The 12,593-nt window shown below is 35.3% G+C and overlaps 1 protein-coding gene across 3 annotated transcripts in view; it reads right to left on the bottom strand.

Annotated features, from left to right (window-relative positions):
- The window catches only part of PTPRZ1 (protein tyrosine phosphatase receptor type Z1), a 125,603-nt gene that overhangs the window by 16,961 nt on the left and 96,049 nt on the right, over positions 1-12,593 (bottom strand). For all 3 annotated transcript variants that reach the window (XM_056481904.1, XM_056481905.1, XM_056481906.1), the window contains exons 13-15: positions 10,759-10,903; positions 4,033-4,124; positions 673-758 (exon numbers count right to left, since the gene is read on the bottom strand). In XM_056481904.1, the coding sequence (XP_056337879.1) occupies positions 673-758; positions 4,033-4,124; positions 10,759-10,903 (323 nt within the window). The remainder of the gene's footprint in view (positions 1-672; positions 759-4,032; positions 4,125-10,758; positions 10,904-12,593) is intronic.

Genomic DNA, 12,593 nt, shown 5'->3' with positions numbered 1-12,593 from the left:
TTAATTACAGTATTTAGGGTTTTAATGTTTATGTGAATTAAATTAGAACATATTCTTATTTAAATTGATTGAAATACATGAGTGTGAAAAACAGTGAAGATCATTAGTTACATATGGTGATAGTAACATTATATGATTAGAGTATACATTTCAACATTTTGAAATACCTCTTATAAACCATACACTTTAGCAAAGGAACTGTAAAACTTTCACTACCACATATGAAGACTACATTAGCTCCCCTGTTAATCAGAAGTCTTGCCAAGTGTACTCATTATTACTTCCATTTTATTTTCTCTGCAAATGGAACAAACAAATGTGGGTAGCTTCTGCAAAATTCAATTTTCATTAGTATTTGAAAAGTTTTAGATCTATCACTGTATCTGATAAACCATATATATTGCACTACCTTTGCACAGTTTATTCACACATCTATTCAGCATTTTATCACAATAATAAACATTCCCATTTGTATTCCAGTCCTGCTAGCTTTTAGGAATCTTACTAGGTTTTATACTTAAACTCCATATTGGGCTCAAAGTGCCCACATTTACATGCATTCATGAAATTGGTGCTCAAGTCAAAATCTAATGCCCCAATTTTTGTTTGCAGGCATTTAAACTTAACATTATTTGTATGTGCTAACAGAAAGATGACATCATAGAGCCATACCTCAAATTCTTCAGAAAAACCATTACTTGCATGTAAATCTGCAACATGTTTGGGAAAATGCTTTATTGGAATTGCTCCAACATCATCTTAGGGGTGGGAAAAGACAAAAAATATATTTATGTAGAATAAAAAGCCAGTGACATAAAATGAAGTTCATATGTAGGCAATCCACAAAACATCCTGAAATAAAATTCTTGGCATGAACTTTGAATATACAACTCCCCAAAAAATACAACAATCTTTGATGCTGTTAATATTTCTAAAATAGTTACCTAACACTTGTACATTTCTAAATTATTATTTAGAAAGAAGATAATGAAAATGCCCTCCTAGGTCTTGCTCTGTCTGTAAGCCCCCCAAATGAAGGTGCTGATTGTGCAAGATGCTGAGTTGGTCTGTAAATAGAAGAAAGCACAAAATTCCCAGTGAAGTCAAGGAGATATGGGAGGATTAGCTCTTTGCTACAAGATGTTCAAAGGGAGAGAGCAGAGCTCTGAATAATACTGATACAGTGGGGATGACTAGGCAGAATTGTCTGGGTGCTCCACACTGATTAGTGCTGCACTGGAACTTGGATCCAGTACACAGATGAGCTGCATAGTCCCAAGCCTACTAAATTAAAGCAGCATTATGCCAGTATTTTCATATTAACTGACACTTGCATGTTTGCATTGGTGTCCAAAAGAAACAGGAATTAATTTTCATCTTTTACTGCAGTAGTGACTATCTTCTATACAGAATTTTCTCCCAGCTTTCCTTATTATTCTGTGATAACCTATTGATAATAATCTTATGTCTCATCATTGCAACACTGACCAGAGATTTTCACATCAGGCTTCATACTTCAAGGTTTAATTTAAAGATTTATGTTTAAGACTTTTTGGCTGCCCACACAGAAAAAATCTACATTCTCTAGGAATAAATGTGATCAATGTAACATCTCCATTTTACTTTAGACAAATACAAAAAAAAACCCACTTGTGTAAAATATGCATCAGGAATCACATCAAAAACATTGGGGACTTTTAATCTTCTCTTTACTGCCAATATGCTGTGTAAATAAAGTAATTTGTTTGCTAATTATCTGCTAAAGGATGACATTATTTCACTTAGTTTTGGTTCTGAAGAATAATTTTGTTGGGGTTTCTTTTAAACCTTTCAAGGTTTAAAAATATATTTATTTCACAATCTGTAATTTCATCACCATTTTATATGTGAATAAAACATCAGAAACATTGAACAAGGACCTGTTATTCACATCAACAGATGTTCAGTATTTAGCCCACCTAATAATTTTAGCTTTCAGTTACCAAGAATTTGTTGATTCCTACTAAGATCCATCTGGTCTTCCACTTATATGACTGGATCTGAATACAAAAAGTGAATTAATCCAGTAAAGCCTAAGAGAAGCTGAACAAATGTGTAACACAATCTTCACACTCTGGAAATGAAGCCTGGCATGAAGTGTTTATCCTAATGATATGAAAACACAAAACCAGAAGGGGAAGGTAAATGACCCAAAAAGTGACTACAATAGTAGAGAAACAGATCTTGGGTTTTGTTTCCTTGCCTGTGCAAAACTCCCAATTAAATAACTTCTGAAGCCAGGAATGTATTTTATATCTGGATGGCAGGATCATTTCAAACTACTTGGAGTTTGATAGTGGATCTGAATCCTACCCTGTAATTCATTATTACTTGAATGCTTCTTTGAATTGTGCTGTGAAGAGTCATTGCATTTTCTGTGAATAACTGCAGATCTCCTATCTCTGCCAATGAAAGGAAGGAAAACTTAATATATAATTCTATGGAAGGAAAACTTAATATATAATGAGATCTGTGAGCCATAAGAATTAAACTTAGCTGTTGCAAAACACTCTTCCTGCCTTACACTCTTTTCTAGTATTATATTGTAATTAGCTGCAACTGTAAAATTACATAGCTGAAACACTTGTGCAATAGAAAACACAATAACTCTTCACTTGACATCTGTTGCATGCAAAATAAAACTATTTCCTCAGTGCTTTCAGATTTTTCCATAATATATTTTGTGTATCTTCAGTCACTTAGAAAAAAAATTCTCTTTAGTATTTATCACCATTTCAGAAGGAAAACCTCTAGCTTCAGAACAAGCACTTTAGGCACTCAGAGTAACTGTAAGTGCAATTATGACACAGGAAACCCTTTTCCCCCTGAGGTGAGCTGGTCAGGAAAAATTGTAGGAAAATTATACAGTTGTGGTGCAATATAGTTAATGATGGAGAGTCACAGTAGAGATTTCCTATAATAATTGCTTCTTGTCATTCTTATATAATCATGTTTTCTGAAATCAAGCTATGGATCTGCTTTTCAACCATTTAGTAAAAGCTTATATATCTTCTAATAGTGGTAATCCATACCAGATGCATTTGAAGATGCCTACAGTTCAGTTACAATGGAAGCCCAATGTCTGGCATTCATTTAATTAAATGTGTTTACTAGTTATTCACAAAAGGGCTGATTTTCTTCCTTTAGTCATTCCATGCAAATCCACCTCCTTGTATAATAGCAGAGTTTTCAAAAACGTTACTTGTGGAACAAGATAACCTTGTCTCATAGGTGAGAATGTGGCTTAGGATCTGCTTTAGAATTAATCTATTTTCAGTTTAAATAGATGAATGAAATTAATCTATTTATGAATAATAGAATGAATAATGAAATTTCATTCTACACTTAAAAAGCTGTAAGGCTGCACTTGCTCCTCTGATACTCTTTGAGGAAAGAAAGGAAACAGTTTCTCCAAATAAATGTGGTGGATATGGGATCAGAAGATGCTAATAATATTCTGAATGTCTGTATTATTTTCATGAGAGGTTCACATAACTTTACCATAGTAACTATGCTAGTAAAATATGTATAAGAACATGCTGTAATTACAAGTGAAATTCAGACAGATGAGGCACATCCTCATCCTGCTGCTAAAAAGAATAGGACGTGTTCTATACACAGGTGACAAATCCAATTAAAGGCAGAAATACAGCAGAATATATTGCTGGTGTAATCCTCTAGAGCTATTTAGTGTAGCTCAGATGGCTACATGAGCAGCCACTCTAATGAGGCTACACTTAAAATGGCTTACAAAACACAGAGTATCCTTGAGGCAACTCTGTAAACTGAAGATATTTCTCTTCTGTGTTACCTAAAGAAAAGAGCACTAATAACACAAGTCTGCCAATATCAAGTGCACCTGTTTACACAGATTTGTACAAGAGGTTACAAATCTCTAGTTTACAGATGTTATGTGAACAATTCATACTGACACATATAAAGTAGCATCTTTCAACAGTTAACACCAATCCACACAACAGTGTCCAGAAATACCTGAGACTGGGAAGATTGGAGCTGGGGGAGCAGAAATCACTCGAGGTGATGTATTATCTTCTAAATAAAAATGAGCAGTCTGGAAACATTTCCTAGAGAGGAATAAAAATACAAAAATATTGAAGAAAAAAAAAAAAAGGAAGAAAAAAGTAACCAACAAAACCCCACCAAAACATTATCCATGATAATTTGTAATTCTGGCACTATTGAGTCAGAAAGAAAAATCATTGTTATGAAAACCAATTTTCATAGTGTCAAATACTACTGCTACAATATAAATATTCCCCCAGTACATCACCAAATTATGCATACAACATGAAGATACTACATTACCTCAGCATAATACTTAGTTCATGCATCTTTACCTATACCAGAGGCAGAAGACAGAGCACACATCAGACATAGTGACAGCTGAAAGAGAAACTCTGCATCAGGAGCTACTGTAGATGCTGCACAACTCCACATGCAAAAAACGCCACTGTCTTCCTTTCTCACCCAAATTTACTTAAACAATTACTGCTCCCTTTCATGTGATGATGCTAGCCTGAAGATGGAGCAGTGTACCAGATCAGTTCTGGTAATTCATTGACAGATGGTACTGCAGACATGGAAATGCAGTAAAAGACAACATGCCCTGTAACAGCTGAAGCAGTGTCTCTAGAACTACTGTGACTGCAGCTAAACAACTTTTCACAATGAAATTGCAACACTAAGGGACACCTTAACCAAGGAGGACTTCCCAAAGTTGATAGACAGAAACAGGGCAATTTCTAACTCCAGGAGATGCCAGCTTTGTTGCACAAACATTCAAGTAGGAATACAAATGGAACCAACCTCAACTATGACCCACAATGTTATTTTCATCTGTGCTCTAATCCAGATGTGAAATCAGTAGGAATAGCATCTGCTAAGAATCCAAGCTATTCAAAGGAATGAATAACCAACTGCTGCTGTAAGCATTGCAAAGCCACTTTAATTAAAAAATCTCCATATGATTAAACATGCTAATAACAATCTTAACTTCAGGTCACTCAATTTCTCTGAAATATTATTTACTAATCATTAAATTTAAAAAGAAGTATATGCATCATGAAAATACTAATCTCATTTCATATTTACAAGATTTTGCTTCTTCAAAGCTGTTGGCTACCACTATTGTATGATTGCTTGCTTTGTGTAATCACTGTTATTTTAAATTCTGTACTGTTCCTGTATCACAGCAGTCATAAAAAAACCTCACGTAATTGCTATAAACAGAACTAAATTTTGAAGATTCTTTGAGGAATAGATGGAGAATATGTGTCTGTTGTCATTCTTTCCAGAACCATTAATATAGATAATGAAGACTTTGGTAAGCTTATTTGAATTAAGCCTCTGGGAAACATGCCCATATTCTCAGAATGTGTGGAGAATTTTCTACCAGTGTATGATACAAATTCTCTTAAACCACAAGAAAAAGAAGACAGCTACCTAAAAGGGAAAGCTGAGGCATGGAAAAAAGTTCTGTAAGTCATATGACAATTAAATCTGAAGTGCAGCTAGAATTCTCTAAAAGCATATTTGTGATGTTCACAGAGAAACCTTGGCTTTGCATTAGATATCTGGAGCAATACTGTCTGTTATGTATGTGGTTTTACTTAGAAGTGGGAATTTTGGATTCAGGAGGTACCTGGGAATACCCTTCTAAAACTTAGAGTCTCTAGCATCAGAGTTAGTGGCTGCTGAGGTGAAAGAGGCTGCCTCAATGCCAGCATAAAACTCAAGAGTTAGTATCCAAACTGTGTGTGAAATACCTGTGAGATGCAGGCAAGTCTCCAAGTCTTCATTAAACACTTTGGAAAGTCTGGCCCTGTCTGCTGGGCAGAGTGAATGCTGTAATGTGTTTATTAAAAACTGCACCAACAAAACATGCCAAGAAGTCTGATGCTAAAGCTCCAAACCCAAAAAAGTGTCTTTCCCCCAAACGTCTACTGTTTGTGAATAATCATCATATGTAAGGTTTATGTAATGTTGTCACTTATTTGCTTGTGAAAAGATTGAGCTATAAAGAATTTAATTAGCATAATGACTTTCACATCTAAAGCTGCACTTAAAATGTCCTCATATTATGCCATACACTCATTATCCCTCACTGTGCCAATGTATTTTTAATCTTTAAAAAGTTAATTGTGGCTGAAAAGAAATTACACCCTTAGCACATTTGGGAGACAAATTCATAGCAATTGACCTGACCTGTAACAAGACTCATAAATAGGCACTCCATCTGCTTCTGCATCAGCACTGAAAGCTTCATGACTAATGTTAATACTCACATCTCATTAATTATCACTTGTTGTTAATGAAAAAAGTGATGACTATTTAAAACTTCCAGACAAAGGTCCCATCGCTCAATAACCTGATTATTTAATTTACACCTTTCATCACAGCACTTAGATCTCCAACCTAAAACTGTAATTTGTAATTTAGACACTGCACTCGCTCAAACACACACTTTATATATGGGGGCAGTGCTAAAGCATTGAATTAATTACAATATCTGAATCCACACTGCAGCAGCACTTCTGTCTGACAGGAGGGACAGTAGATCTGAATGAACACTTAATGGGAACTACTTGAGACTACAAGACTAAGCCTCTGACTGTGGGGGACAGATTTTCTAGCATGTGAGCCCCTGGACCTTGGCTGAGAATGTATGTGTTTGAGAATACCTGCTGGCAGATAGTCCTGTGAGCTCAAAAGACACTGAGGTTCCCATGTGAAGAAGCAAAGGAGCTGTAAGTGGATCTTCAATGGATGTCAATTATTCAAGTTTTTAATAGCTGCAATTAATTTTTATTGTGTTTTTCAGCAGGAATTTTAATTGTCAGATTTTATTAAGACTTTTATTTATGACATTGCACACTGTGGAGAAGTTCCTCCTTTATGGATGAATGAGTGTGGCCTCTGAATATTTAAATCTGGTTTAAGTGTTTCTGCATGTGCAAGTTTAACTAATGCACATGCAAATCATGGCTAAGAAAATTAATGTTCTCTGACAGGTGTGCTTCAAATTATATAGGGTGCTAGAGGGAAATTAAAACTCAAATAACTATTTGGGTGTTGTGTGTCATCAGGTTGGTAATTTCTGAAGTGTTGCTATCACAGAATGTCTAAGGCTGCATGACAGGCAGCTGATACTCAGTATGTTTACAGATGCAAATGGACCTGGAAGTGCATTAGCAGTTTGTGGTTCATGCCACTAGAGCTGGTCTTTTACTACAATTCACATATGTTTGTTGAAAAATAATTTTGAATGGTACAACTCCCACCAACAGCTGTTACCATGTTACTATTCTCCAAGCTCTTCTTGAAATAAATATTACAAAAGCTGATCTGAACAAACATGACTAATTAAGGAAAATGGTAATAATGAAGCCATCAAGAACAGAAGAGAGCAAGTACATTCAGGTATTCCTGCTGCATCTCTGCTGCAGGAATTCAGAAAGTAGACATATACTGAAAAAAAAACACATAGACTCTAGATTTAGACAGGAAATTCTCTTTAAAGCTATTTAAAAAGTCTATCTGAACAGCAAGGCCACTAAACAGGGCAAAGAATCTCCTTGTTTATTCCACTGTAATCTTAATCATGCTGAAGAAATGAAAGGAAGATGACATTGCTTGAAAATTGCTTGAATTACAAATGATACATAAACTCACAGTACTTAAAAATTGTGCATTTTCCTACTGGTAATTATTAAATCTTTAGACAGTATTGACATTAGAAGTTTAAATCCCTGTCAGAGAAATAAATATCTATCAAAAAAAGATTGAAATTGTGCCTAATGTGATAGTGAAGAGATTGAGGAATTTCCTCAAGTGCTGATTAACAATTTCATTAAAAAAAAACAAAACAAAACAAAACCAAAACCCAAACAACAGATGGTACAGAATTATTTTTCTGATACAAGTCATTAAAGTGAAGAAATAAATATTTTTTTGCCTTTCTTTAACCTTGAGAGACTGGAACTTGTTGCTCTTGGTAGATATTTAGTTTTAAACCAAAGAACACACCTCTTGCATATTCAAATAAGGAGGTAATAGTGTAAACAATGCAAAGCACTATTTACTCAAGTGACCAGCTGAGAGAGACCAATAGTAATTCTGGACTACCATTGTAAAAGAAATATAGAATAACTTTTCGTAAACCTAAATGTTTTTATGAACTTTAATAAGTGAAAATAATTGGCTCAAATTAGGAAAAAAAAAGGTACAATATAAAAAGAATATTCACATCTAAGAGCAATTATTTTAAAACAAACTAAATCTAACTATTAGAAAAATCTTACAGAGTTTCTACTAATATTTTTCAGCTTAATGTAATCCACATAGCAATGAAGTTAATATTCTGATTTTTTTCCCAGTCTTTAAAATGAGGTGAGTGTTTTGACAACTTTGAAAGAGGGCTGTAAAGTCCTTTCTGTGATGCACAGTCTTTATGTTGCATTCCCCCTGAAATAAGGAAGAGTTACTGGTGTTATCATAATGTCAAAAGAATTTTGAGGATTAACAATAAAAGAGCTCCATATTTGATTTTGTAGTACACAAGAAATACAGAAAAGATTAGATTCAAGGCAAGAAGATATTATTGCTAACAGGATTTTTGTTTTATTTTCAAAGACCTGTTTTACAGAATTGTTCTTTCCTGGAGAAAGAATACAAAATGAACACAATGTTATTTGACAAAAACAAGCTTGTAACGTGTAGGATTACTAGAACTGCATTGTACAATCTGGGTCTTTAAATGCATGGCCTTCTTTGGCAAATAGAAGAGATTTCAAATACTGTCCAGCATCAGGGATGAAACCCTTTGGAAGTTGAATATGAACAATCATGTTGCATAATATGAATAACAGGAAAAGATTCTCAGTATGCAAGTGGTTAGCTGGAAATCCTGGGATGGAGAACAGAGTTATCCAACTAAGCATAAACTAAGAACTTTTGCTATTATTATGGCAATTAACTACTACTTTGAAAATCAAAAGAAATTTTTCTCAAGGTTCATTGATCAAGTGACTTTAATCACGGCTCACTAGCACACTTGCCTGGAACAAAGGATGCTTGAACTCTGTTTCTCCAGCCTAGTCTGTTCAGGGATGGAATGAGTTCTGTCCCCACATGGGACACACCCTCATAGGCTGACAGAAAACCAGTGTCAGGAGACTAGAAGAAAAGTCAGTAAGCACAAACCTGATAGCACAGCCTAGAGACTGCAGTAGTCAGTAGTTTGGAAAAGGCCAAGCTATTGTTTTGTCCACCTTTTTTTTTTTTTTTAGAATAAACAGGATTATTTGGGATGAAGGAAAAAGAAACAAGCTCTGGAGGCATCTGAAAGAAGATGCTTGGCCTATCTTCCCACTTCTTTGTACAGTCCCTGTAGAGCAAGGTCCTGTTTCTGGCTGCTAGGTTGTGTGTTTGCACAACAGAAGCAGGATCTGGTTACTGGCAATCACTGAAGTAGAAGTTTTTGCAACTTATTTCCCCCTTCTGACCCACCACAGCATTTCCTCCCTGACAACTTGGACACTTGAGAAAGTCTCAGGGCTGTGCAAGGGTTCTGAGAGCTTAAGCAGACATGTCCCTAGGAAGACTGACTTTAACTAGAACCAAGGGAAGAGTGCCAAAGTCTTGAGCATTGCCACATACTGCCACGTGGCTGACAAGGTTCCTGGTACATTTTTAGTTCAGGCCAACTTGCAGTATTTCACACAATGCTTGACACAGTTTGGGGTTAGCACAGGGCAGAGGCCAGCCCCAGTAAGCAGTGTGAATGCAGCCACTCTTTTTATCCTCTCTGAGGGAAATCATTACAGCTGTATAGAAGAGATCTCTGCCATGCTAGCTGGTCTGTTTTATTTCACATTGTGGGTACAGTTTTTTTCCTCTTACTGATTTTGTTATAGTGACTACTAATAACCATCAATACTCTTGATCCTACTTTTTTTTTTTAGTGGCTTATCAATTTATGAAATCACAGAGAAACATGTCCATGAGGAAACCTGAGCACATGTACACATGAAACACATCTGTAGTTATTTACTAAAGCCTTGAAAGATTGAGGGGCTAGTTTTAGTTTGTCAGAATCATAAAATAGAATGATTTTTTTAATCACAACACTCTAAGAGCTACTCAGTAAGTGATCTTCAAACAGTTACACAATTATAGTACCATTGAACTCTCCCCTTTCTGTCTTCCCCACAGTGTCAGCTACAGCACACCCCTTCAGTGCCATTGGAATTGATTATTTACATAGTCCTGTTGAGGACCATAGAGTCTCATTCTGAATTGGTAACTACCTTTTTTTAAGGGGTAAAGGACTGGGAAGATACTAAACAGCCCCATGCTGTATTTATTTTTCTTCTCCCTCTTACTTTTCCCAGTGTTCTGTTAAGTCACTTGCTTTCTAGACATCAATCTCGAGTTATTGATTACTAAGGTCTATCAATATCGGAATAAACTATTTGCACTGGTTAAACCCTCTGCAAAAAAAAAAAAAAAATATTGCAGTTGAGTATTTCGGACAAAAACCACCTTATTTTGTCATCTATATGACACTGAGCAATATGAAGACAAGGTAAGTGACAAGATCCAGTTTCACTCCTGTAAACCAGCTTAATAATGCCAATCACATTTTTCAAATCACAGCTCTTTAGAACTGAAAAAAACATCAACCAAAAAACAACTTACCTCCAGTAAATGAGAATACCCACAAGAATCACTAGACAGATAAAAGTCAGGGCTGACACGACCACAAGTGGTACAACTGTCTTCTTCTCTGATTCCAGACTCTCAGCTAGACCAATACGAGACTCATGGCTAATATTACTTGCCTCTGCAGTCAGAGAAAATTGAAACAGTCCATGTTTAAATTATGAGAAATGCACAACACAGGTGAATGTGTCTTATAATGAGCCTACTTAGTATCACTTACCTCTATTTTTTACTATGTACTGCAGAAAGTTTATACATTTGCAAACCAGCTTACAGAAGATAAGCAGATAGAGGGCAAAGCAAAGTGTTCAAGCTTATGTGACTCAGCCTTCCAGCAGAGGAGACTTCTTTGTAAGAATAGCAGACTGTTGTTAAAATTCAGAAGAAAATGTTTTTTTGTTTTTTTTTAAAATCTGTTTTATTAGCTGAAAGCCAAACGAGTTAAGAAATCTGAATACATAATACTGGAATGCACATTGGAATTGATATTAATCTGTCAGTTATATAACACACAAATCACTTCTCTGGCTAATAAGTTAAAATGAAAATTATCTTGCAATAGTCTTTATGTGCTTGCTGTATCACAGTTCAGCTTTCTGTATTTTTATCTATTGCCCATTCTGTAAATTGCCTTATAGATACACCCTGCTTCCTTTGAATCCAATTTCCTCTCTCAACTACACTGGAGCCATAATTAAATTTCCCGCCTCCACCTTTTCAGGTGATCAAATTATTATTTAGCTATTGCTTTGGTTTCATATTTCTGTGAGCCATATAATGCTGGAGGACAGAAATATGTGGACATATGAATCTGCATGAAGATTAAAACAATATATTTTATAATTTTATTAAAGAAGGAAATACAATGGTGGACAACACCAATACTTTATTTTTAGCTTTGTTCATACTCAAGATGTATTTTAAAGTTGAGACTTTGATGTAAAAGAACTGACTTATTTAAATCTGTGCAGTTTACTGTGAGCATTATTTGAGTTAAAATGTAGAAATAAGCACTTCTGCACATTTTAGAATTAAACTTCTAGAATGTTTTCTGCTTTTGCAAACAGTCCTAATTCAATGAAATTTCTCTGTAAGAGCAGAATTCTGCTGTACAGAACACATCTGCACTCCACTGGGATTTCAAGAGACCAATTCTACACGAATAAAAAGCTTTTACACAAAGGGAAAAAGGAATGGAGTTTAATCTGAAAAAAAAAAAAAAAAAAAAAAAAAAGACAGCAAATTACATGCTCTATATAGGATGTCAAAAATCAAATGGCTTCACACAGTACAGATTTCCAGGCAGCTCTATTTGTTTCCATTTTCTTGAGTTTAGAGGCTTTTGGGATTTTACGTGCAAAAAGGTCTAGGCTCTAATTTTGCAGATTTCTTCTTGGTTTTAACTCAAAGTACTCTTTAACACCCATATCAATCACTTCTCTTTAAATTCTGCAGCTCAATGGGCAAAGTAATTGAAGGCACAAAGTTGCTTCTGAAAAATCTCCAAGTGTTTGTTGAGTAAATTAAAATTGGTACTTCCTATTGATTTCAGAGAAAAAACTATGTATATGCATGAGAAAACACAATAAGATCCCTTTGCAACAGTCAGACTTGCTTATCCAACTCTGGACTAATTCACAGCATAAAATCCAATCCTATCTGTGTGATGGCAAGGTTCCTTCAAACCTCATGACCATGTTCTACTAGGACTCCTCCTATGGGGAATGAAGTGCTTCTCCTGTACCAGGGGGCTTCTTGCCTGCTTGGCTAGCACTCCAATGATGGCAGCTGAAAAGGCAGTCTCAGCTACA

This window comes from Oenanthe melanoleuca, chromosome 1A, assembly GCF_029582105.1.
Source record: "Oenanthe melanoleuca isolate GR-GAL-2019-014 chromosome 1A, OMel1.0, whole genome shotgun sequence".
Lineage (NCBI taxonomy): Eukaryota > Metazoa > Chordata > Aves > Passeriformes > Muscicapidae > Oenanthe > Oenanthe melanoleuca.
Note: the sequence above shows the minus strand (reverse complement) of the source record. Positions and strands in the feature narration are given on the sequence as shown.